General features: G+C 47.5%; 1 protein-coding gene across 1 annotated transcript; it reads right to left on the reverse strand.

Annotated features, from left to right (window-relative positions):
- Positions 1-26,466, reverse strand: vps37d (VPS37D subunit of ESCRT-I). The gene is made up of 4 exons (XM_068601257.1): positions 26,208-26,466; positions 21,242-21,413; positions 8,218-8,300; positions 1-2,060 (listed from the first exon to the last, which is right to left on the reverse strand). Exons 1-4 carry the CDS (start codon positions 26,328-26,330, stop codon positions 1,515-1,517), a joined length of 924 nt encoding a protein of 307 aa, XP_068457358.1. The 5' UTR covers positions 26,331-26,466; the 3' UTR covers positions 1-1,514.
- Between the last annotated feature and the right edge of the window lie 1,174 nt (positions 26,467-27,640).

Consider the following 27,640-nt stretch of genomic DNA (forward strand, 5'->3'; position numbering starts at 1 on the left):
GAGTGTTGGTTCAGGAGCAACTACATCCAGAGCGTTTTCCCTTTATGAACGCTGACGGTTAAAACGCAACAAAAAATAATAATTAAATCAAAATGAAAAAGGAGAAGAGAGCTGATGAAGGAAAAACCTCCTAAACCGCCTGATAACCATTCAAGTGTTGCAGCGCGCCGGCATTCTCATAGAGATTAAATTCCCCTCGCTCTTCATCTTCAGACGGAGGAGGAGGAAGAAGAGGATGAGGAGGAAAAATAAAACCCGTCTGCCTGGAGAAGAGGAGCGGCTCTTCACTCGGTAAACAAGGAGCTTTGAAGCCATTTAAAATAACATTTACATGAATAAATAAATCCCGCTGAGCTGCAACGCCGCTGTGAAATCGCACGAGAAGGCAGACGGCTTCTGTTTCTTTATTATCGACAGGCTACGGGAATTATTAATAAACACTCGTTCAAACTAAAATAATCAGCCGGAGACGTGAAAAACAACGAATTCATATTAAAAACACAACTTTATTATCGTCTCCGTCCTGAAGAACAATGAGATTCTTTCTGTTTCACTGACGATGTGCTTCACAACCTTGTGCTTCACCATCGGTGTAAAGTATATATAGATATAGATATATATTTATATCTATCTATTATAAAAGCGTTCCAGTCCGTTTCTCAGAGTCTCAGGTTCACCGTGAAACTTCTACTTGTGATTAAAAGTTAAAATAATCACCTTCTGTTGCTCAGGAGGAAGAAACGTGAGCGTCTGGGAGGATTCCTGTGTTTGGTGGAGCCGCAGCAGCTTTTACACGTCGGACACGCGGACGTTAAAACCACAAAAAAAAAAAAGAAGGTCTGGACCTCCAGATGCTGAACGCAACTTAAAGTTAAACTTAAACGAACAGAACAGACTTTTCTGTGCAGCAGCTGCTCCGACAGCAAACCGAGACTTTGAATTTTAAACCCTCCTCCGTTGGCGGAGAGATTATTTGCGCTCCCTCGCTCCCTCGCTCGCCGCCTTCGCCTCTTCCCTCGCGTGTTTCCGTTTCTTTCTACATCCGGACGTTCGATGATTTCAAATCGACGAGTTCAGTCGTGGATTCGCTGCTCCGCGCTCGGACGTACGTACGTCGGCGTCGCCTCGTGAGCTGAGGAAGTGGGCGGCGGCGGCGTGCCGCAGGAACCTTGAACGCCTCTCACGGCGTTCCATTGGCGTGAACGAGGAGGTTTTGATAGAGAGAGAATCGTTACGACGGAGCATCAGAGCCCAACCCTTCTTTGTCCTCTCTCCGAGTCACCTCGCCACCTCTGCTCCGGTTACGTGTGTGTGTGTGTGTGTGTGTGTGTGTGTGTGTGTGTGTGTGTGGAACAGAGAGGGTCTGCAGTGTCTCTGGCTCCGTCTCAGCTTACGTGTTTGTGACGGTCAGAAGACCTGCCAAACCGGCTCATCCTCCTCTCCCTCCTCTTCCTCCTCGCTCCTCCCCCCACCTTCCTCCTCTCCCTCCTCCTCCTCCTCCTCCTCGCTGGGCTTTACCGGTACGGCGGTTCCGGCTGTTGAGGGTTGGGCCTGTAAAGCTGCTGCACTCTCACCGGCCGCCCGTGCGCCGGCCAGCCGCCCGGCAGCTGTCCGATGACCCGCAGGCCGACGGGCTGGCCGTGGATGTGGGCGTGGCCCGGCCGGGGCTCGGGCGGCGCCGGCGCCGGCGGGGTGCTGCTGCTGTTCTGGAGGCTCGGCGCCGAGGCCGGCGGAGACCCGGGGTAGTGCGGGAGGAGGATGGCCGGCGTGAGGCCGTAGCGGACCTGGAACACCCGCAGGGGCCCCTGCTGCGGCGCCACGAAGCCGTTGGGCCTGTGGGGCTCCGGCGGCGGCGCCGGCGGCGGCTCCGAGTCCCTCTTCACTTCCTCCTCGGCCGACGGCAGCAACTTGGTTTTGCCCGGCTGCCGCTTGGCCCGCGCGGCGTCCTGCATCTTCTCGGCCTGCGCCCGGCGGACGTGGTACGTCTTCCTGGAGCGCTGGAAGTCGTCCAGGAAGTCGTCCAGGCTCACGCTGCCCTCCATGAACTTCTCCAGCAGCTCCTGCGCAGAACAGAAGAGACGCGGCGGTCAAACAAACTGCTCGAAAAGGAGCAAGAGGGTTCGATCGGCTACCCGGGGACCTTTCGGCACGGCGTTCGGCGGCCGTGACGCTCCACCGTGGGTTCCAGCGCCCGTGTGCGTTGTTGCTTTCGGCTCCGTGTGCGTTCCCAGGATGTGATGTCATCGCTGCGCCGCAGAGATTGATTAAAAAACTAAAGAAAGACTAAAAAAAGACTTCCTGGGTCGCTTAACGACATTGTGGGGGAAGTTTCCTGCTGCGTTTGCGCTCGTATCCTGACAGATACCGCGCAGCGCTTTCTGCTTCTCTTCAGACGTCGTGTAAAAAAGAGGTTTTACATAATCAGGACGCCGGATTAGAGGAACACATTTCACGGTCGCGTATAAACATAAACAAGTTGTTTTTTTATTTCCAAAACAAAATGTGCACGACAAAGACGTGAGGGAGGAGGAGACGAGGAGGAGACGTGAGGGAGGAGGAGACGAGGAGGAGACGTGAGGGAGGAGGAGACGAGGAGGAGACGTGAGGGAGGAGACGTGATGAAGGAGACGTGAGGGAGGAGGAGACGTGAGGGAGGAGGAGACGAGGAGGAGACGTGAGGGAGGAGGAGACGAGGAGGAGACGTGAGGGAGGAGGAGACGAGGAGGAGACGTGAGGGAGGAGACGTGATGAAGGAGACGTGAGGGAGGAGGAGACGTGAGGGAGGAGGAGACGAGGAGGAGACGTGAGGGAGGAGGAGACGAGGAGGAGACGTGAGGGAGGAGGAGACGTGAGGGAGGAGGAGACGAGGAGGAGACGTGAGGGAGGAGGAGACGAGGAGGAGACGTGAAGGAGGAGGAGACGAGGAGGAGACGTGAGGGAGGAGGAGACGCGAGAGAGGAGGAGACGAGGAGGAGACGAGGAGGAGACCTGAGGGAGGAGGAGACGAGGAGGAGACGTGAGGGAGGAGGAGACGAGGAGGAGACGCTCGCTGCGTTCGGGATCGTCTCAAAGCAAAAGTTTGACTGAAAGTGAAACGGAGACAAAAGCTCTAAAAAGTGGTTTTGCTGTTTCGTAGAACTCAGACGTGTTGAGACGTCGTTTCTTCGTCTCGTCGTATCTGAGGTGAAACGATGAAGACTTCCTTCTGCGTGATGCCTTTTGCCTGATGCAGCAACACGTTGTGTGTCGTGTGCACATCATCTTCCTCAGAGAGAAGAAGACGTGTTGAGATTAAAGTGTTTGTTCAACGGCATTAAAAATGGCAGATTGTTATGAAAAATCACATTTTTCTGTCTGAGAACGAAAAAAATATTCAATCAACTGTCGAAGAAGACGATTCAAAAAGGAGAAAATACTTTTTACTTTATTGTATTCTTTCTTTCTTACTTTTGAGTGTCTTATTTGTTGTTGAAGTGTAGAAATAACTAAATAAAACATAAAATAAGAAAGAAAAAGGAGCAAAATACTCAAATTGAAGAAGCTTCAATCAAAGAATTGTTCCTCATTTGTTATAAATAAGTTGATGAAAATGAATTTACGCATCAGTTCACCTCCAGTTAGAGCGGCCATTTTTAATTTAGATAATAAAACGAGGAGAAGGAAGAGAAGGAGGAGGAGGAGGAGGAGGAGAAGAAGAAAGAGGAGAAGAAGATAAATGAAAGCTCTGATGTTTGAACGTTTAATCATTGAAACAGTTGGCAGTTAATTTTCTTTTCCACTAATCCATAAATGTATTTTTGATCTGCATTTCATGGGAACATCAAACTGTCCGTCATCTGCAACTAAGAGACAGAATATTGACGAGAATCGACCGCAACACGTTGCAGAAGCAGCAACGCTCACATTTCCTTTCAAAGGTTCATTGATTCTAATAAATCACCACAGCTGTTCTCCTCCCTCCTCCCTCCTCCCTCCTCTCTCCTCCCTCCTCTCTCCTCTCTCCTCCCTCCTCCCTCTTCTCTCCTCCCTCCTCTCTCCTCTCTCCTCTCTCCTCCCTCTTCTCTCCTCTCTCCTCCCTCCTCTCTCCTCCTTCCTCTCTCCTCCCTCCTCTCTCCTCTCTCCTCCCTCCTCTCTCCTCCCTCCTCCCTCCTCTCTCCTCCCTCCTCCCTCCTCCCTCCTCCCTCCTCCCTCCTCCCTCCTCCCTCCTCCCTCCTCCCTCCTCCCTCCTCCCTCCTCTCTCGTCCGGTCGCATGGTGTCCGGTCTAAAAGCGTTAACCTGATTCCAGCTCGTGACCTGGTTTCTGCTCGCAGGCCGAGCTGCTGCAGCAGCGCTCAGCAGGGCCGAGCGCCGCGTCGCTGCAAGACCTCTTTTCTCCTGTGTTTGAGTCGTCGTGGGATCCTCAAATTAATTACAATACTTGTGTTTACTGTATGTATTTGTTCAGGAAAGTCTTGGGGAAAAAATGTATATCTTAAAAAAAAGAATATATTTTGATGGTAACTATGAACATCCAGCATGATGTGAGCCAGATTCCCCAGAAACGCCTCCTGGAGCGTCAATAAGACCTTTATGGAAAGATTAGGACCTAAAGAATCAGAATCTGCAACAAAAATCACAATAAAACAAAGTCTTGTCCTGTTAGGAAGAAGTTTCAGTCAAAAAACGTGTCGTTTGGTTCAAAAATGGAAAAATATTACGTATTTTATGCCTACAGAGTGTCTGAATGGGGCATGCTGGGACTTAAAATTGGCGCAGGAGGATGTTTCCAAACGTTTAGAGATACCGACATCCAGAAAAGGTTTCTTCTTTTAAACCTCATTAAAAGAGGAGTCAGTGCGACTCGTTCATTCGACTAATCTTCTAAAAACAGGTCACAAATATTCAGTTTATTGTTAAAAGAATTTAAAAACCGGCTAAAAAAAACGGTCCAGTGTGGTTTTTAGCCGATAATGTTGTGTTTAGCAGCGGATTAACACACGTTCATGGCAGCGGGCTGGTGTGTGTTTTGGGGGATTAAGTCAAAATAAACTGCAGCCAATGAAGCAACATGTCACGCAGAGCGGCGCTGAGCCTCAGTGGAAGCGTTTCCTCAACTGAAGAGCGTCTCTGGCATGAAGCAGGCTTCATATTCACACATCATATCTCTTATTAGGAGGTACATGGTTCAAAAGATACATCAGAAGCACTTTCATCCCTTAAAAGTGTGTTGAATTCGACACAATCGACAGCAAACGACTGTTTCCTCGCCGCTCTGCCGCCGCGCTGCTAAACGTGGCCGTCGCCATGTTGAGAGCCGTGTGGAGACAACCTCTTTGTCTGAAGGCGTCTCAGGAAGTCGGTTTGAAAAAGGTTTAAAAAAGGTTTAAGAAAGGTTGAAACCGGAGCCGGAGCGTCGCTCTCACTCGGCCGCCCTGCTCGGTGAACCCCGGCCTGTGATTGGTGGAGCGCCGCCGCCCAGCGAGAGGAGAGTTCCTCCATCTGGAGGACGCCGTTAAATCACCTCAGGTCACCGGCAAGGAGCCGGACTTTACTGCCAACAGCTGCTACGGGCTCATTTCACTTTAATGCAGCGAGAGAGAGTGTGTGTGTGTGTGTGTGTGTGTGTGTGTGTGTGTGTGTGTGTCAAATTAAATATGAATAAAGCACAAAGCCACAGTTGAGTCTGGACGTTCAACATTACAATATTGAAAATGATCCGTTTGAATCTGCTGGTTTTAGTGATTTAAACTGGTTTATTAATCTGCAAGAGGAGGAGGAGGAGAAGAAAGAGGAGGAGGAGAAAGAACAGACGGAGGACAAGAAGAAAGAGAAGGAGAAGAAAAAAATTGAAGAGGAAGAAGCAGAAGGAGGAGAAGAAAGAGGAGAAGAAGAACAGGGGGAAGCTGAAAGAGGAGGAGGAGAAAGAGAAGTAGAAGGCTGAGGAGGAGGAGGAGGAGAAGAAGAAAGAGAAGATAAATAGATGAATAAAAGCTCTGATGTTTAAGAAGTTTAAACAAACGTTTAATCACTAAAACAGTTGGCAATTAATTATTCTTTTCATTTGATCTGAAACAGATCAAACTGTAAATTAATGGATTAGTTGAAATTAACTGCCGACTGTTTTGTTTAAACTTCTCAAACATCAGAGCTTTTCATTATCTTCACAGCAAAGGGAAGATTCTCTCCACAACATTATAATATTCTATAAACTTTGTCTTTTCTTCTTTTGCACTAAAGCAGAAACGTTGTGACAGCTGATCACCGTTTGTTTATGTTTCAGCTTCTGTGTTTACTCTTCATCGCAGCAACGTGACCTCTGACACGCAAGAAACATGAACATGGACACACACACAGTTTCTATGACGGTTTGATTGTTCTGTACGTGTGTGTACGTGTGTGTGTGTGTGTGTGTGTGTGTGTGTGTGCAGCACTCGTCTCTTGGCAGCGGTCCGGCGGCCTCGGCAGAGGAAACAAAGCTGCGAGACACAAACCGGTTTACTTTCTCTGCTGGAAGCCGCAGAGAGGAAGTCAAACCGCACGCCGCCGGAAGGACGAGGGTCAACGTTTAAACCAACGCCGAGGGAACGAGACTACAGCCGAAGAAGAAGAAGAAGAAGAAGAAGAAGAAGAAGAAGAAGGCAGAAGAAGAAGAAGCTGCCTTTCTGTTTTTCAGGCCGTGGGAAGACGCTCTTCCAGGTTTTCCAGTCGCGCGGCTGCATCACGTCTTTGTAAATCCTGATGGAGGTTTTGGGATTTGAAACGGCTGCTTTTCTTGTCACAAAAAAAAAACAAGATGGTTTCCCCCCGACACTGAAGCAGCGACCCTCTGAGGGCGGATTCAGAGGAGATCATAGGAGAGAGAGAGAGTCCCAGAAGAAGGGATGAGAGACAGAGAGACAGAGAGAGAGAGAGAGAGAGAGACAGAGACAGAGAGAGAGAGAGAGAGAGAGACAGAGAGAGAGAGAGAGAGAGAGACAGAGAGAAAGAGAGAGAGAGAGACAGAGACAGAGACAGAGAGAGAGAGAGAGAGAGAGACAGAGAGAGAGAGAGAGAGAGAGAGAGAGAGAGAGAGAGAGGCGTTTCAAAAAGGAAATGTAAAAGTGTAAAATAACGGACTGAACATTAAGCGAGTCGTCCGCCTCTGAAACAAATGGACGGAGGCCGCGCTCGCTGCTCGTTGTTTCTAAATCAATCAGCAGGACGCCGGCTCTAATGAGTCACGCGGGTATTGATCGGGGGGGGGGGGGGGGGGTGCAGAGCGGATCGATCGGAGCCCGGAGCGCCGGCCGGCGAGGGGTTTTCCTGACAACACGCGAGGAATCGCTCGTTCATGCGCGGTGATGCTTTTTAATTGGCTTTTATTTCACACGCAGACAAACGCAGAACAAAGATAACGAGACTTTAGTGCGAGCACACACACGAGGAGGTGACGACATGTCAGTGGAGCGACAACAACGAGGACTTGTATTTTTTAACCAACGGCGAACGAAAGAAGAGATGATCAGGTGAAACATCAGGAATGCTCTGATGAGTGGGCGGGACTTTGTGTGCGTTTGATTGACAGCTGGGAGACACAATGAGAACCGCTGCCGGCAGACAAACGTCGAATCTGAACCACGTTTAGACTTGCAGGGATGGTTTTTAATAGCCGTTTGTATTCCTTCTGTCTGATTTATTACAGCCATTAAATGGTTTCCTCCACACAGAGAGGTTTACATTCATCCACCATTTCACTTCTAGTTTTTTAAAATGCACAATGAGGCATTGTCGGTGATGAAGGAAAACAATGGGAGCAGGTGTGCCCCAGACCACAGACCGCTATCCTGCTGTCCCACCTCTTCAATGGGTTTACATCCATCTTGTTTCCTTTACGTCTCTTCGAGCTGCTTCTTCAGGCGTGAATGTAAATCAACATTCAGCGTAAGAAGAACCTGCAGCAACGTGAGCGTGGGGTTTGCAGGGCGCATGTGCAGCGCGTGGGGGGGTTTCTTCAGAGGTGTGAGGGGGCTCGGTGGCTCTCAGACGCTCCCCGTGTGCACATCCGTCGTGTCTTTGCAGCTCGTGTTGCACAGGAAGTGGGCGGGCTGTCAGCGCCACCGCAGGCTCTTCAAGACTCGTCCGCGGCCGCGCTGCCAACGTGACGTAAGAGCGCGTTTGATTCTCAGCGAGAGAGCCAGATGAAAGAGCTCCACTCCGTGTGTGTGTGTCCGTGTGTGTGTGTGTTTGACTCCTCTTACCTCCGAACGCTCCTCGGCGGTCGCCACCTCCTCCTGCAGGAGGTTCTGCGCCGTCTGCAGGCTGTGCTTCTGGACGCGAGCCCCTGCAACGACAAAAGAGATGAAGACGAATCCCAGCAACCGGGAAAAACCACAGCAGAGAAAGTTACTTTCCAAAATCACAAAAGAGCCTGCAGGGTTTGTGCTGACGCGGCGGCGCGGACAGCAGTTGGCTTGAAAAAAGTGGAAACGGCGGTAAATATTCAACATTTAGCTCTTCTGAAAAGCTGGTTTTTGACCACGAAACCCATTTTCAAAGTCTCCTTATTTGCCATCTACTTGTATTACTCTCTCAGATGCATCCCCTCCCCCTCCCCTCCCTGTTTTACAGTCAATAAATCTATAAAACTTAACCAAACGATTAATTATCCAAGCTCCCTCTGACGCCGAGCCTCATCGGGAATGTGCCCGAGGAGCGCCGTCTGAATTATTCATGTTCACGTCAATACAATGAAAAATGCACGGCGCTCCGATCCGAGCTCGCCAAAACCACACCGGCTGTCATCCAACCGGCTGGCGCCGGCCTTTCTGTCCGTGAAGCGAGCGGCGACGGCCATGTCAGCAAACTCGGGAACGTCCGATCGTTCCGTTAGCGACGGCGCCGATGCTCCCGCATCAGAGTTGCTGACATCAACGAGGGAAAATCCAGAGGGCTTTGAAACGTAATAACCGATGTTTCTCATCTGAGGAAACGTTGTCAGGACCCGACTTTAAGTTTAATTCAAACAAAGCTCTGTCGGTCATGAATACTTGAACTTTGGAGGAGCCTCGGGGCCCCGACGTGAACGCCGGCGTGCGTTTGTCGTTGCCCATCATGTGAATGCTAAATTAAGGAACGATGTCATGCCTCTTCTGCTAATAAAGCTAATGACACAAAGAGGCTTCACAACGTAGAATTATAGCTCGTCGAGGGATTTAAGGCTTTTTCAAACCATTGAGGGTTGTTGCAAAACTGCTCAGTATCAGACAGACGCATGTTTTTAATATTCACTGTGACATTTACTTCCTGAGGATATCATTAAAAGATGCTCCTTATAACCACAAAACTTACATTTTATTCAGAATTAAAGCATCCAGTGAAAGAAGCTCCATTCATACGCACATCTGCATACTTTTACTGTTGATAAATTGCCAAAATATGAATAAATATAGGCTCTTAAATTGCTCTTGTATAGTTTTCTTTTTACTGCCGTTCCTATTTTAGTCGTATCTACCTCCTATTATCTATTTTTTTCCACTTCCTCCATCTGTGCTGCTGCAACAAGGCGAGTTCCCCCTCGGGCGCTCAATTTAAAAAAAAAAACCTGATCTTATCTCCTCTTCAACAAACGAGGGCTTATTTTGGTTATGAAACGAGACTAAACAAAACTCACGCTGGCGTCCGTACAGGAGGCCCCGCCGACGCCTCGGCCCACAGATGGCGGCGGCAGAAGTGAATTTGTATGTAAGTGCGGCACGTTCGCGGCATGTGTTCACCCCCTGGGGGGATCGCGGTCGGTGATCATCGTGGACAAGCTTGACCCGGCTGACTGCAAAGTGTGTCTTGTCCCTCCAAGAGACGCTGTGACAGCCTCACCCCGCCCTCACCCCGCCCTCACCCGCCCCCCTACGAATCAGACCGAGTTCAGTGGAGACCGAGGGGCAAATAAAGGTCACAGTAATGACTCTAATAACTCTGTAACCTCGAGGTGGGGGGGGTCTGGTGAATTGGACATTGTGTGCAGGCCGAGTCTCTTTAAAGGTTCTCTGCTTGTCAGTGAAAGTCACGCACTTATGCTTTTAAAAAGGTTTACGAGCACAAAACGTTACGGTTTAGACACGAGGGCAAACTCTTTTTCACCCTGGACCGCTTCAGCATTATGTTTGCCCGTAATATGAATATAAAAATATATGTAAGCAAATTTCTTTGTTATTACAACAGAAATCCATTGAGTTTAGAGTTTAAAAAAAACAACACATTAGACAGATGTGGTCTGGGGCACACCTGCTCACTTACATGTATGTAGTCTGGGGCACACCTGCTCACTTACATGTATGTACCTGCTCATATATCTGTATGTGGTCTGGGGCACACCTGCTCACTTACATGTATGTAGTCTGGGGCACACCTGCTCACTTACATGTATGTACCTGCTCATATATCTGTATGTGGTCTGGGGCACACCTGCTCACTTACATGTATGTACCTGCTCATATATCTGTATGTGGTCTGGGGCACACCTGCTCACTTACATGTATGTAGTCTGGGGCACACCTGCTCACTTACATGTATGTACCTGCTCATATATCTGTATGTGGTCTGGGGCACACCTGCTCACTTACATGTATGTGGTCTGGGGCACACCTGCTTACTTACATGCATGTGGTCTGGGGCACACCTGCTCACTTACATGTATGTGGTCTGGGGCACACCTGCTCACTTACATGCATGTGGTCTGGGACACACCTGCTGACATACTGGGGCACACCTGCTCACATTGTGGTCCTTCCCCGCCTCATACCACAGAAGACTAATCGTTTTGTGTCTTTGAAGCACAAACATGTATTTGCTTTCCCATCTTCTTTAAATGGCCTTTCCTCCAATCTGGAAACACTGCTTTCTCGCGGTAGGATGCCGTTCATTTGTGGGGCAAAAAATCAACATGCATTGTGGGAGATGTAGTCTCTGGTGACTGCACACTGTAAAGCAGCGTATCCTTTAAATTCAATAAGATCATCTGCCTTTAAAGCTGTCGCGGGCCACATAAAATGACGTGGCGTGCCTCGAGTTTGACACCTACGGCTTAGAGAAAGCTCGCTGCACGTTCTGCTCCCTAAAACGCCGTCTACCATCAGCATTAATAATCCATCGCTTCGCTTTACATCTCAGCTGTCTGGCCATCATTGTGTGCAGGAAGGAAAAGAAAAGCATGCATGCATTAAGGAACCGCCTCGCTCGTGACCCCTCGACGCGGCAGATGTGGGGAGATGGGGGGTGTAATGAGAGGCGACAGGCAGGCAAACAAATACTCCTTATAGCAGCTGTATGTGACCTAGATTTGAGGAGTGTGTGTGTGTGTGGGGGGGGGGTTTGGACCTGGAGGCCAGCGCAGCCTATAGAGCTGCACAGTGAATGGTGACGGTGATGGAGGACCACGTTTGCGTCAGGGAGCAGACATGAGATGATGATGAGGAGCTCGTGGAGCTTTGTTCGCGACTAAAAGACCGTTTCACACCCGCAGCCTGTCGGCGAAATGCTCGACTTTCAGTGGACGGATCTCTGTACTGTTCATTTAAAATGACAGCGTAACAATCCGTACAAATAAAACATCCACAAAAGCACAAAGTGACACAACAGGGGGGTCGTTCTCGTCGGCGTTGCCGTCGGCACACACATTCACATAACAGGGTTTCCCAGGGTTTCCCCCCTCAGAGTTCTCACATTTAGATCAGTCGCTGTGCGACAAGTGATGTTGATTCACGCAAACAGCCAACACCCTCAGTGCAACAACAACAACTTCGGTCCAACGCACAAGAGTTTAAAGGCCCCCAACAGGTTTCCTCTCAAGCCGAGCTCCCCGACAGCTCCGCTTATCTCTCCATCGGCCTCTGATCTCCGAAAAAAAACCGTCTGCGAGCAAAAAAATAAATAAAATCAGGGCTGAAGTCATGTAGTGTGAACGAAGAGAGGAGTCTCCTTGAGATGTTGTGGCATTTTGTGATTTTTAACCTTTTTTTCTTCGCATTAAGAGACCAAATCATCAAACCAATCACTGATAATTAATTAAGAAAATATGTGTTGCGGTTGAGGGATCACATGCTAACCTTATTTTATGACCTTATTTTATTCAACAAGCCCCTCTGGCGGCTCTTTGACGCCTCAGTGCTTATTGCTAAGAAACAATAGAAAGCTATTAGCATGGAACAAACACGCTGACGTGTTATCAGTGACATCTGCAGCTCAGTTCACTCGGACATGAAGATGCTTTCGCTCGTCGACGGGTGGAAACGTCTGACTTGATGGAGGCGCGAGATTAAACCAAAACTATTCTGAATTCTGCTCTGGGAACAAGCCGGCGGACAGATGGACCGACTGGCATCACCTCGCTCGCCCCCCGCTGATTTAAAAAAAGAAAAAGGGTCAGTTTCCGAAGCAGAAAACGCATTTTATTATTAGAGCAGATTTCTCATGATCTCTATTAAATTTACGCTAATATAACTTAAACTATACATATTTATTTTGGGGGGACATTAATAAAAATACAAACTATTTGACATGTAAGTGCATATGTAGTGTTGAAATAATTAGCGGCTATTTTGGTGTTCAAATCGTCATTTATTTAAGAAAGAAATCTTCTCAAACGTAAAGGTTTGGCTGGTTTTCTTACTCTTCAGAGAGAGCGCGTGAATATCAAACATCCGAGGACGCAATGGGAACATTTTACATCTAAATAATTTATATTAACAATTCTCATAACAATCCCTGATTGTAGCTCTCCCCCCCGGATGAATAACATCGGTTAATTATCGAGGAGCAACGTCAAAACCATTTTCCACAATTTTTCACAAAAACATTAGAAAACAGATTAAATGGATTTGGGACAATAAGAATAATCTTCAGCTGCAGCTTCAATGTTCACATGTGGATCAATCAGGATATGAATGGAAGTCAACGGTTTATTTATTGGGCACGTCCTGGACACGTTTAAAAAGAACCGGCAGCTCATTAAAAGCCGCAGCGGGACGTTTTCCCGCTACAGAACAAAGCGGGAATCGGGCCGCCGGGGGACCAGACTGTCGAGGCGTGTGCGGCGAGGTCGGGTTTCAGAGTCGGCGTTTCCAAAAAAAAAAAAAGTCGTCTGGACCCAAAACCCTCCACTCGCGTGGTTGCAGGGAAACAGTGATGGATGTGACAGTCGCAGTCGCTGAGCAGCGGAAACCTCTCGGCAAACAGCTGATGTCAACACGTTAATAGACCGAGCCGGAGCGACCTGGAGTGAACTCTGAGAGAGAGAGAGGACATGTTGTCAACCGTCCCGGGCGGCAGAGAGACGCTCTGCTGCTTCTTGTATTCTCTCGTGTCTCTCTGCCGTGATCGGCTCGCTTAAAACAGAGGAAGAAGGAAAGGAAAAAATCCGGCCCAGAAAAAAAAAAAAAAAAAAAGTTTTATTTTGAAAAATGACCGGATGCATCCGTCTGTTTGAGAGTTTGAGAGCATAGAGGAAGATCTGAAGTGTCAAACACAACCTTTTATTTGTACACATTATTTTTGTAACCAAGCAATCTACTTCCTGTTTACACGTGCACGCCGCGTGGAGGAGAATAATAAGAAAAAGGACGAAACCAGAAAATATCATGTCGCCGTCCTGCTGGTGTTGAGCAACACCACGTCAACACACACACACACACACACACACACACACACACAGTAGTGCAAATCTGCAGCCAGAGGCGCAACTTAATTAGCACGAAGCCGCTCGTAGAATCGCATCACAGCGACGCCATTTCTGTCACGACTTCTTTTGTCTTTCGTCGCCTCGTAACCGATGCGATGCAGCAGCTTTTCAAGAATAAAAACACACACGCGAGCTCCGCTAATCAGATCACTTCCGCTTAAGGAAGCAGGACATCGAGTTACAACAATGGACCAGTCTGCCGTGTGTGTGTGTGTCTGTGTGTGTGTGTGTGTGTGTGTGTGTGTGTGTGTGTGTGTGTTTGTAGCAGTTTGATGTCGTTTGCATGTGATGTCATGAAGGTAAACACAGCGGATGCTTGAGAGTAATCACACTACACCTCTGACATCCGAGGCCTGTCGACACATCTGTTGTGTTGCGTTTGTGTGTTTGTGCAGCTGTTTTCACACGGCGGCAATCAGCCGTGGACGACGCGACGCGGCGGAGGAGATATTTATAGATCAAAGATTTGCTGATGCCTAATTAAACGCATCTGCTCGTGGGGGAGCGTTTCGCTTTCGACACGTCGGAGGCGCGCGTCCCTCATCGGACGCTCGGGATGCTTTTCTCCTGCGATCGATGAGGAGAAGGCGAAGCGTTTACAGACGCCCGCGCGCTTCAGAAATGTCAGCAGGACGTCGGCGCGCTGGCATTTCCTCTCAGCGTCCTTTAAGCACAACGGACGCCATCGCTTCACGCCTCACCGGCCACCAGCGGCCGATCAGGAGAGCTTCAAGAGATACGAGAGGAACGGACTGAAGGAGCGCCAGCTGGAAGCTCACGGAGACGCCACGGGTCAATAACACACACACACACACACACACACACACGCACACTCACTTTATCGCACACACACTCTCGCACACTCTCTCTAACTCGCTGTTACACACACACTCTCACTCTCTCTCTCTCTCACACACGCATACACACTCACTATCTCACCCATACTCACTCTCTCGCACACAACACACACAACACACACACACCGCGCTGCTGGACATCAGTTTGTCGTCCTGGAGTGACAAACAGCCGTGTGAAGCGGCAGGACGGCGTTCCTGCCGCTTCACACACTAAAAGGCTCCCGGCGTTAGGGGCGGGGCCTCCCGGGGCTCCGATGGATCGGAGGCTTGAAAACTAGCCAGCGAGTCAGCGATGACATCATTTCCCGCGGCGCCGCCGGCCGCATGTTTGTCCTCCGCTGACCCGAGAGGCCGAACAGCAGCGTGATGACGAGGTCTGGAACAAACCAGAGCAACACTTCTCCACTTCAACACTTTAACACTTTAACACTTTCTAGGTTCAGTCGTGAACATGGAGGGCCGGACGCCGTCACGCCGCAGCGGGAGAAAAGAAAGAAACGCCGGTCATCAGGATATCTGTGTTTTCACAAAGACTTCTGTTGTTTTACGCCCGTTTGAGTCGAGTGGAGATCTGTTCCACTCGACCTGCGAAGCTTTTAAAAAGACAGCCGGCTGACGCCAGGAGAGAGAGAGAGAGAGAGAGAGAGAGAGAGAGAGAGAGAGAGAGAGAGAGAGAGAGAGAGAGAGAGAGAGAGAGAGAGAGTGTGCAAGAGAGAGAGACAGAGAGAGAGTGTGTGTGCGAGAGAGAGACAGAGAGCGAGAGAGAGAGAGAGAGAGAGAGAGAGAGAGAGAGAGAGAGAGAGAGAGAGAGAGAGAGAGAGAGAGAGAGAGACTCTGACATCTTCACAGTCGATCGATTTTCCAACATTTTTGTTTTCCGTTCCCCTCAAGAGGAAAAAGCAAAGTCCCTGCCAGTCTCTCTTCCACGCCACTGCTCAGTGCAGTGCATTGTGGGTTAGCGGACGGGCTGAGCGGCGGCTTCACGCTGTGCCTCCAAACAACAACAGTGAGACTGTCGAGTGTCCAACAACCAGCACCAACGGCTTTAATGGGACTGAATAACTAATTGATTTCATATCAAAATCCTTGAGACGGGACTTTCATGATTAATTAGCGTTTTAACGAGCTGAGGCGAGAAAATATGGATTTCACCGGTGATACCCGTCGCATTCGATGACCTCAACCTGCAGATAATGACTTCATTTAATCCGGGTTTATTCTCTCCGGTCCGTTACTCACAAAGCGGTGAAAATCTGTGGAAATCCGGCACGTTCATTATTTTCTCGAGGCCTTTTAAACGTCTCACAACGAGGACGATGATGCAGATTAATTTGGCTTATTTGCTGATAAACTTTAACGATGCGAGGTGAGGAGCAGCGCCGTCGCCTCGCCGCATGGAAAACCACATGTGTGTTTAGAGACGTTTTCTTTCCCACGTTCTCGCTGCATTTTGTTAAATTCAGGCCCTTCAGACCAAACTCGGGGCTCCGGTTGCTCTTTAATATGCCGTCTGCGTGCCGCTGTCCCAACTATTTACACTTGACCAAAGATGGTTTTTGACAAAGAGACGATTCAGGGCCGTGGAGCCGAGCCCAACAAACTTTTTTTTGACGGATATTGCGCAAATGATTTTCAGCTTTAGAGGGAGGAAAAGATCATTTATTATATTCTCAAGTTCATAGAAAAAACATATTTAAATGATCACGATGTGGTTTCTGTGGGGAATCTGTCTTCAACAAAGATGTTTTCTTAAGTCTGAGAAATAAAATGTGACGGCCGGGAGCGTGATATTTCATTTTGAGTGTTATTTTTCATACAAATATTGCTCCTCCCGCGATATGAAAATTGCAGCCGGCTCAATTTCTATTGCATGTTGGATTTTTTTTACAATTCTGATTTACTGCACAGCTCCTCTCTCGTCCTTTTCAGCAACTTAATGTCAGCTGAAGCCTCTCCACGGCTGTTTAAACACAGTTCATACTTCATCAGGACCTGCGGCGCCGTTGGGATCGATCAGATGAGTAACGTCACATCGCCGAGGAAATATCTGAGAAAACAACAGCGAAATTGGTCAAATTTGCTGTTTATAAATTGGCTTTTTATCTGAGAAACCCCGGAGGTTATTTCACCAAAAGCATAAACTATGTTGACCACAAGCAGATGGTTTTCATCTTCCTCAAATCAACACTTGCCCGACTCGCAAACAGCCAATTATGTTGGGAGCGCGCAACCGAGCTTTAAACGCCTCCGATGGGAACTTTTGCGTCTGTGCTTTTTGTCTGACAGCTTTTTGTCTGACAGCTTTTTGTCTGACAGCTTTTACCGTAACACCCGGAATCTGACCCGACAGCAAAGCGCCTCATGAATATCTAAAATATCCACAAAGAAACGTTCAGATCTTTTTACACCCACAAGCGACTCCGAGGAAAACGCTTTTCCCTCAAAGCCGAAGGTGGAAAGTCCCGAAACAGGACGCTACGCTACTCGACGGCGCACGAGCACAGCGAGTCGGCTGCGTTTCCAGAGGAATTGAACGTTCGTCTCGCTCAGTGTGAAGGCAACAAAAAGCTCATAATCCACACACTGATGGCCGCACCCAACATCACAAATAGAAGAATGAAAATAAAGACGGAGCGAGAACAGACCTGCAGACGTTGACCTCTACTTGTCCTCGACTGCTGGGAGGCGGGGAGAGGATTTCACATATTTTTGCAGATTTCGTTGGCACAAGGTCGTCTGTACGCTATCTTGATGTCTAGATGTGCGTCACAGGGGGATGCAGAGCGAGCCGCAAGAGACAAAAAGGTGCTCGTCCGGTCGCTTGTCGGCAGACTGGAAGAAGGCCGACAGCTGGAAGCGATCAATGGCGTCAAAACGGTCCGTCAGAGTCGAACCCCAAAGCTGACGAACGGCGTTAAAGTTGTTACCAAGTCGTCAAAGTCTCGCGCTATTTCCATGTCAATCTGTTGGACGATATATTTTTGCACATATAGTTGTGATATTGTCATCTTAAGACCATTTTATGCCACTGATAGAATGCTAATACAATAGCGTATGGAGCAGGGAACTTTCTAAATCTCACAGGGTAGTAAAATAATGTTAAAATATACTGAATAAATAAATGGAAATGGAATAAAACCACGTAAGCAAAACAATTCAAATGGGCTCCGAGGGTCAATTCACGAAATAAAACATGTGTGAAGTCGTATGATTGTAGGAGAAATCCTTCTCAATAGCACCAACGTCAAGGTAATAAGGTAAAAAACGATCACGGCCATGTCTATGTATGCTCCACTTTACAGGATCCATTGTAATCCACTTCAGATTGGAGGAGTTAGTGGTTTTATTTTGTTAAAACAACCAATAACCCCACAAAGATTAATGCAGTATATGAAATATCTTGCCTAGTTAAGCCTCGTGTCACTATTCCTGCTCACTTTTGCATGTATTTCTGGTTGAAAAACAACAATCAAAACTTTTTGCAGCCCCATCCGAACGCCTTCATCATGCAGGGAAATGCCCTCGGCTGAAACACCTGGATCCATAACCTTTATTTTTATCTTTTAAATGTGGACTCCTAACTGCACGAGTGCAGCGAGGAGCTCGTACGCTGTGATTCAGTCGGTGACACCATGTGCCGACGTTTTAAATAGCACATGTCGCTGTACCGAAAATATCTCCAAGTGATCTGAAGCTGTCAACACGTGACTCGTTTGAACCTTAAAAACAGGCCTGAGGCAAAATAAAATACCTAATTCTGCTTTATTTATGTCTCAGAGTGATTTCTTTTTAATGCTCAGTCACAAAATGTTCACAGACAACTCGTCTTTTCCTACAATATCCTCTCTAACAACGACAACAGCATCTGAAGCAGCATTTTTAAAGTTATGTTAAAGTGGTAATAAATCATTTATTTCCGGGAACGTCTCCACGGTTTGTATCAATGCAACATTGAATTTAAAACCTTTGCAACTTTAAAGCCTTTTGTTCGAGTTTCAGGGGGAAAAGATGGTGGTTTTGGTTTGATATTGACGAATGCAACAGCGGCTGGAAGAAACAAAAGCAAACTTCATTAACATTTAACCAAAAACCACGATCCCTCCCTCGGCACCAAAGTGCTTTTGTTGCCTCGGGCGTGGATGTCCGGCGCTTTGTACGCCCACCGCGCAACCTCCCGTCAGCGGGGCGGCGCGGGAAACAAAGCCGGCGGCAACCGCAAATTAGAAGTGTGTGTGAAGAAGTTTCTAAAAAAACAGGGCGGCGTTAAAAGAACAGGGCGTGTGTGAAGTTTAGACTTTATACGAGAAGAGGACGTAGTCATGATGACGTTGGATTGCGGTCGCCGCCATGTTTTTTTTTCCTGCAACCGATAAACAGAAGTGACCATATTTGGATTGAGGAAGAGCGACGGAGAGTCGCTGTGTGTGTCTTTGGTAGCGACCTGTCAATCACCTGGTAGCCCCGCCCCTAAAGCGTCCCCTGCTTTATGGTCTGTTTGACTCTAACAGACCATAATGTACTAAATGAACATCATGCTGTATAGAAGAAGACTAGAAACTAGAGATTGAGACATAAACTCATGTTTACAATGTTTACTGAGGGAATACATCAAGAGAGAAGTAGAGTCACTTATATAGACTTCTATACAACCAGAGGAGTCGCCCCCTGATGGTCAGTAGAGAGAATGCAGCTTAACACATGAAGCATAGACTTCTATACAACCAGAGGAGTCGCCCCCTGATGGTCAGTAGAGAGAATGCAGCTTAACACATGAAGCATAGACTTCTATACAACCAGAGGAGTCACCCCCCTAGTGGTCAGGAGAGAGAATGCAACTTCAACACGTGAAGCATAGACTTCTATACAACCAGAGAAATCGCCCTCCTGGTGGTCAGGAGAGAGAATGCAGCTTTAAAACACAAAGCATAGACTTCTATACAACCAGAGGAGTCGCCCCCTGGTGGTCAGGAGAGAGAATGCAGCTTTAACACATGAAGCATAGACTTCTATACAACCAGAGGAGTCGCCCCCTGGTGGTCAGGAGAGAGAATGCAGCTTTAACACATGAAGCATAGACTTCTATACAACCAGAGGAGTCGCCCCCTGGTGGTCAGGAGAGAGAATGCAGCTTTAACACATGAAGCATAGACTTCTATACAACCAGAGGAGTCGCCTTCTGGTGTGAAGGGGATTCTTTCCCTTTCATCTCAAAAGGTTCAGAAGGCCGGCATCAGAAAAGAGTCGAGCGGGGAAACGGATGCCGATAACAGCGGCGAGACAACAGTAACAGTAACTGTGCGGACGGTAAAAAAAACTCCACCCGGGATCACGGCTGGGCTCAAGCTTCCTCTGATCACAGCTCACCGTCCACCAAACAGCAGATCCATTAAACAACACAGCTGTCTCCTCCTGATCCACTCTGCTGCCCCGCCCTCCTTCATTCACCCCCCCCCCTCCACCCACCTCCTCCCTTGTTGCTGCAAACGAGAATCAGATGCTCAGCGGGAGGAAGGACGGCAGCCCCGCCCATCCGGCGTTGCTGGTGAGGAGGCGGGACGGCGTCGCACACATTGACAGGAAGTTTAACATTCCAGCCGACTTCCATCACCGGCCGGCAGCTGAGGAGCAGAGATTCTGGCAAAACTTGTCTTTTTTCAGTACAGTGAACCGTGGAAGCTCACAGCAGACATAAAGTCATAAATAAGTAGCAGTTGACATTACTCCTGTGTAATTAATGCGCCGGGATTTATTTTATCACCTGCTCTCGGCTTGGCTCCGTACACGGCGGGAGGAATTTTCTAAAAGCTTCGCCCCCTCCGAGAGGCTTAAAATTTAGTGCCGAGGGCTTAAGAAGACATCCTCCGGCGCTCGCCCTGGAGCTGCCCCGTCAAAAAAGGAAAAAGCATGACTTGCCCCCTCGACAAAAAGACAAGGCCCCTTTCACCCCGCAGACAACTGCTGCAAGCTTCCTGCTGCCATTTGATACGCTCCGTTTTCGTTCCCATGACCAAAAACCAAAAAAAAAGAAACTGCAGTCGCGCCGAGCGGCGTGACGGCTCGTCTCGCTGACGCTCTGAAGCTTTTCTTTTCCCTACGACGTCCCTTCATTCATCCTCTGCCTCAGCGAGAGCGTCACATCGAGTCTGGAAGCGATGGAGAACGTCGCTTTCGGAGAGAAAAAAGAAAGAGTGAAGTTGAGGTCAGTTTGGGACGCCGCGAAGACGCGTTGTGGCGGAAAAGAGGTGAAAGCGTTTTCTACTTTTGGTTCGTTTTCACTGACGTTCGCTCGAAACCTCTACGAGGAGCTCTGTGGCCGTTTGATTGTGTGACGACGACGACGACGACGACGACGACAACGACGTTAAATGTCATCGAGAAACAGAAGAACGGATTCTGGGAACGTTCACAACCCGTGACCTCGTCGTCACAACCGCACAACAGTCATCGTCCACCTACATCCCAAATGAAACCAAACACATCACACTGCCCCTCCTTCTCCTCCTCCTCCTCCTCTTCCTCCTTCCTCTTCCTTACTCCTCCTTACTCCTCCTCACAACAGTTCTCGTCCACTGGCATCCCAAATGAAATCCTCCTCTATCTTCCTCACTCCTCTACAATTATTGTCCACTGGCATCCTAAATGAAACCCACCTCCTCCTTCTCCTCCTTCTCCTCATCCTCCTCCTGCACTCACCAAGCTGACTCTGTTTTTCCCAGCACGTGGTTGCCAGTTTGGACAGTTCCCGGTATTTCTCCGCCAGTTGGAGTTTGCCGTTGCAGAGGCGGGGCCTCCGGGCGAGGCTGTCCTCCGCCAGGCTCCGATTGGTCGTCTGCAGCGTCTCCCGGTCCACTTGGAGCTCCTGAAACTGAGTCCACAAAAAAAAAAAAGAGTCCCGGATTAGTCGGTGTAACGCATGGTGGGTTCAGCTGTGTGATTATCTACAGGATGTCAGAAATCCCTTCTCACATTATACATGGATTAGGCTTTTATTTTGAAGGACAGACATTAACTCCGCGTGGGAATAAACATTTTTCATATCTGCACTTTTCCGCGGAAGGCTTTGCGTGTGAAGAAGAGGACGTAAAGCTTGTTTATCTTGTGTGTGTTTATGTTTGCTTCACTCCCTGTTTGTCCTGGAAGGTGCTGGCTTTCTTAGCCGTGTTTACTGGAGATCAGAGTTGATCCAATATCAAAACACACGGATCAAATTCATTGTTTTAATACATTTTCTCAAGCAGATACATGTGGGGGACTTGTTGCATTTCTCTATTATATATGCTTGGAACTGGAATATATATTTTTTTCACTTTTTCGTGACTTTTTATAGACTCATCATCCTGGTTCGTGGTGTTTCAGAGCTGCTGCGTTACGCAGGAGAGAACCTGTCAATGCGTTGTGTCTCTACGATAGAGGCAAAGTCCCGCCCCCTTCAGGTGTGACTGCATTTCAGGAAGAAAATCAATAACACAGTAGTAATTTGTGGCCCAAATCAATTGACTACAGCACATTTTTTCCAGGAATAACCTCCCATGCTTTATCTTGTGGAGCGAGCTGGTGGAGGCCTGAAGGTGAAGAGCGCCTGCTGAATGAGGGAAGAGGGTCACAGCGGTCACATTCACGGGCGGCCATCACACCAAATCACTCACAACTTGACTCCAGCGGAGGCACAAGCTCCTCACCCCACCTGTCCCCTTATGTAATAATGATCATACATTATACACAGACACATCAAATGGTTATGAATGCGACCCTTTATCTCCGATATCAACCCGCCGCCTGTCATCTTGAGACTTTTTAAAAAGTAGGTCGCTTTTGGAAACTGATTTATTTTCAGCTTACAGATGGACTTTTTTGAAAGGAGTCGAAATCAAAGTGTATTAGATTAAAAACCCCTTTTGTGTTGTTGAGCTCGAGAATGATGCTTTTTTGAGAGGAGGGGGTGAGTGAGCTTTCAAGAGGCAGCAATGTCGAGAAACAATAAGTATGAATAACATCTGTCAAGAGGGCCAATTCCTGCAGAACGAGTATATTAACACTCAGTATTTTAAATGCATTTTCCCACTTTAAGCCAACTTATGAGCGTTTACTTACGCAGCACTTGTAATGGAGCTTTGTGACATCGCTGTACTCGTTCTTTTAATTAAAGCGCCCGTGCCTTTTTTCCATTTAAAAAGTAATATTTCATGCATCAAATCTAAAACATGGGCCTGACAAAGCAAAAGGAGCGCATGGGTCAAAAGGTCACGTTTCTAGATGTGTATTGGGGGTCTGAGACACGACGGTCTGGGGGCTGCTATGTGTAAATGGGATGGAAGGAGGGGCTGCTGGGTAATCGCCGTCACCAGACCCTAGGAGAGCTATAAATTATTCAAATGAATGCCACTCCCTTGAAGTCGTCAGCGCGGCTGTAAAGAAACTGTCTGTGTCTCGGGCGCCGACACAAAAGACACTTTGTGAGCTTCGCCGCCTGCAAAAAAAAAAGAGGAAAAAAGATCCGAATCCTCTTTGACTGCCCCGTCCAGTCGCAGCATTCCTGCGACTCGACCCAGCCGGATACTTTCCTCCCCCCTCCACCTCCTCCACCCTCGCTCAATTGCTTTCTTTCAGCAGTCGGTCAGTCGCTTAAGAGCCCCGAAGGCCGCGTCGGGCCGGGATCCGGCGCTGTGCGGTGCATCTGTCTCACATTTTACGCCGGGGGTCATGAGAAGGATGCTCGAGTCCCAAGTTCAGAGGAATGTGCAGAATGCGCCCCGTAGTCAAAAAGGAAGGCGCGTCCAGGAGACGCTGCAAACACTGAAGCTGTAACGCACACACAGCTCAGTCACTTCACTTTTCTTCTTTACAAAAATGGGGTCAAAACGGCCGCTCCATTTCCTGCCTTGGCTCCATCCCTCCATGTCATCCCTCCATCCCCCCGTTTATCAAACAACAGCTGCTGCAGTTTTCAGGGAGCGAGCGGCTGTAAAGCCGAGACTGACAGTGTTTACCGTCGCTGACAAATGACACTCGGGGAGCACTTAAAACCAAAAAAAGTGTGGGGAGTTCTGCGCCGGCGACTGTGGTTCAACACGTCCGACCGCGTTACACAAACGCCCCCGAACGAGGAGTTTCTCTTTCATCTCCGAGGAGGAAGGCCGCGGCTGGATGAGGCGTCTGCAGGCCGTCAGTTTAACTTCTCGGGCGGCAGAAAGTCCGTTTACGTGAAAGGGAATTCTTCATGTCTTTGTGATCGACGCAGATGATTTACATTTACAATACGTCTGAATTCTGATTTTAAAAAAACAGCTTTTCATTCATCCTCATCCACTCAGAGGAGCTTTTAGCAGCAGGAGAGTCTCCTTTCTCACCAGAACAGAGCTGAAAAGAAGCGTGAATGTTGTCATTAAGTGGATAGAAACACGACTCCAGATCCATGATGATTTAAAACTGTGACTGCTGCGTGTGTCAACAAGCAGACTGTTCATCCATCGCCAGTATGTACACGTCATGTCCGTGTTTACAGCTCCTAACTGCAGATTTGCATACATTTGTTATGCAAATGGGCCTCAAGTTGTTTTCTTCTTCTTCTTAAATGGACACATGCGTCTATTGTTCCTGTATGTTTGTTTCTTACATAATCCCAAATGTATCCTGTAAAAAGTAGCAGAGCTGCCCTCCCCCCGTTTCTTGACATTTAATGGACAGATACGAGAGTGGTTTCTCTCTATTTCCTTTAGATGTTGTCTAAATAAAGCCTCAAAACACAACATATGGTTAAAATATGACCAGATTAAAGACAAAAGGTCAACAAAACTATGACCACACAGCAACACCTGCTTTTATGTGTTTTACCCGCCGGATGTTACCTGATGTTTCAGGAAAGCGACGCGCGGCTTCTGGTCGTGAGCGTTTTAAGTCGTTAATGAGAACACGCAGAACGCTCCTGGATGAAGCGCCGTGGGCGGTTTACATAACGTTCATCGACATCATCAACATGAGATTAATGAAGCGGGCCCGGCTCCCAGGAGCCCCCCCACGGAGACCCAGCCAGCCATACAGGACACGTTTCATGTACTGTGTGTATACGGGGAAGTAGATTACATCACTGGGAGGGAAACGTCCTCTGCAACAAACACAAGCTCTCTATTATTAGTTTATGACGGACAGATAGCTGCTAAAACAGCCCCCGAGCTCGTCACAGAGGGGCGTGTGTGTGTGTGTGTGTGTGTGTGTGTATTGTATGACCTCTTGGTGAGATCCGACCACTGTGGCTCCATCATCCCCATTCAGTCACAGCAGGTTTCAAATGTCACATCCTGGGCGTCCATGAGCCGGGGGCCAATGAGTAATGTCTGCCTTTGTTTTTTTCTTCTTCTTTCTCCCCTGCAGCAATAATCACAGGACCTTCTTGCTTTTTTTTTGGCAAAAAGGTAGTTCTCAAAGGTCTTCCTTAATTAATCCCCTCGGATGCACAATCACTGTGAGAACATGTATGGCGATGACAATCCCACCCAGGCTTCTGTCCACACACACACACACACACACACACACACACACACACAAAACACACACAGTTGTTCTTCCTCCACCCAGTGCTGGGAAAGACATGCATCTGAATCCTGACTGAGACGCCTTTTCTGTTTGAGCACCCCCTCCAAGGCAAACCTAATCAAAATGGGGCCCATGGAAAAGTTTGGGGGAGCCACTGGTACACCTTGTGTGTGTGTGTGTGTGTGTGTGTGTGTGTGTGTGTGTCAGAGAGAGGGATTCAATATGGCTTTACATCAGGGAGGTCGTCATGTAGCCCCGAAACGTGCTTCAAACACTGAGAGTAATGCGCATGGATTTCCTTTTTTCTTTTTTAAATCCACATTTTATACTTTGCCATGTCAATATTGAGAGCTACGCTCATGGAAGCATCCGTCTCCTGGTGTTTTCTGGTTGTCAAGGGGCCGCTGCTCAATTCGGCATTAACCCCGATACACCGAGACTCTTCGTGCTGCCGCAAAACTGCACTTTTATTCAGAATTAACGCCGCTCGCCGTGGTCTCATTTTCAGTTTTAGAAGTTGAAATTGCATTAAACTAAATCTCGCCACGACTACTAAAGTAATGCCGAATGAAACAGTATACCTTAAGGACGTATTTTGTTCACTTAAGGGATCTTCTACATCACTTGCAAGTCCTCTAAATTATAAAGAAACTCTTAATTGACGTATTTTTAAAGGGAGTTTGGCGTAAGCACGTAACGGCGCGTATGGAGGTGGTGCTGGTGGTGGTGGGGGTCTCCAACACCTCGCCGTGATGCTTCCCGCACAATAAGGACGCTAGTGAAATAAAACTGTCTCTTTCGCGGACCTCTCCGTGTTTCAGCTTCGCTCCAGTAACTATTAATTCACCGCAAATATCAGGGGCACCGGGGGGTTCGCGAAAAAACGGAAATTGGGAAAAAATCCGACCGCTCGCCACGCAGACAATCGATGAGCCGTGTCAGGCTGGGTTTTTTGCGTTGCAACCCCCGCACGTTAAAAAAAAAAGACCCAAACGCAAAGATTTTGGAGCCGAAAAAAAGGGGCAAAGAAAGCAAGTAAAGAGCCCGAAACGTCAAAAAGAAAGCGGGCTTTTAAAAAGCATTAAAGCGGTACTTTGGTTGTTTTAAGGGGGGCTCGTGCCTGCCTTACCTTTTCATTGAGCCGAAGGATTTGGTCCATTTTGTCGTCGTTTTGTAAAAGCTCCCGCAGCTCGCTCGTGCTCAGAGCCCTGTAACCGTCAGGACACGTGCTCGCCTCCTTTAAGTTGGACATTTCCCTTTTTATAATAATGTTGTATTCCTTTTAAAAAAAAAAAAAAACCGACTGAGGACGGTTCAGGAGGCGTAAAAGTCCGCACAGCGGTCACATCGCGCTCACATTGGAATGCGATGCGATCAGCCCGCATGCAGCAGCGTCAACGCGGACACCAACCGTCAACCGCTGCACTTCCGGTGAGCGACTTCAAAATAAAACACGCTCGCGAGAGAATCTGGTAAAACTTTCCCTTAATATTTACAGATCCAGTATTTACATAAGAAAACTATGGAAGCCCATTTCCTTCACAAAAAAATTAATAATAAAAATTTTTAAAAAAACTTTAATTACACAACGAAAAAAAGTATGACCAAAAAAAAGTATGACAAAAAAAAGTATGACCAAAAAAAAGTATGACCAAAAAAAAGTATGACCAAAAAAAAAGTATGACCAAAAAAAGTATGACCAAAGAAAAAACATGACAAAAAAAGTATGACAAAAAAAAGTATGACAAAAAAGTATGACCCAAAAAAGTATGACCAAAAAAAAGTATGACAAAAAAAGTTTGACCAAAAAAAACAAAAATGGCCAAAAAAGTATGGCCAAAAAAAGTTTGACCAAAAAAAACAAAAATGGCCAAAAAAGGATGGCCAAAAAAAGTATGACAAATAAAAAAAATAAAAAAAGTATGACCAAAAGAAAAAACATGACAAAAAAAGTATGACAAAAAAAAGTATGACAAAAAAGTATGACCCAAAAAAGTATGACCAAAAAAAAGTATGACAAAAAAAGTTTGACCAAAAAAAACAAAAATGGCCAAAAAAAGTATGGCCAAAAAAAAAGTATGACCAAAAAAAAGTATGACCAAAAAAAGTTTGACCAAAAAAAACAAAAATGGCCAAAAAAGGATGGCCAAAAAAAGTATGACAAATAAAAGTCGACAAAAAAAAGCCATGATTATGAGAAAAAACTTTTTTTTTTAATCGAAATTATGAGATAGTAAGTGCGCATACACTGCTGATGGCGGAGCCTGCAGCCACAGCAGCATGAATAAACCAAAATATGCTTGGACTCACTATTGTTCTTCATTCTCTTTCTTAATGCTTTTATGCTAACACACTTTCCACCGCAGAGCGCCCGTCTAAACGACAGAGTACGACTCGGTGCACAGTTACAACATGTGCGTTACTTTACAACACATTACATCAGCGTTAGCAGGACGGCTGAGATGACAGTTGTTGTTTTAAAGGCTGGGTGCAGTCTGCGGTCGCCTCCTTTGAGAAACACAGCAACAGCTACATTAAAAGCAATGCTAATATTTGTTGAGC

This window comes from Clinocottus analis, unplaced genomic scaffold (genome assembly GCF_023055335.1).
Source record: "Clinocottus analis isolate CAN_PGR_092001 unplaced genomic scaffold, fCliAna1.0.p SCAF_5, whole genome shotgun sequence".
NCBI lineage: Eukaryota > Metazoa > Chordata > Actinopteri > Perciformes > Cottidae > Clinocottus > Clinocottus analis.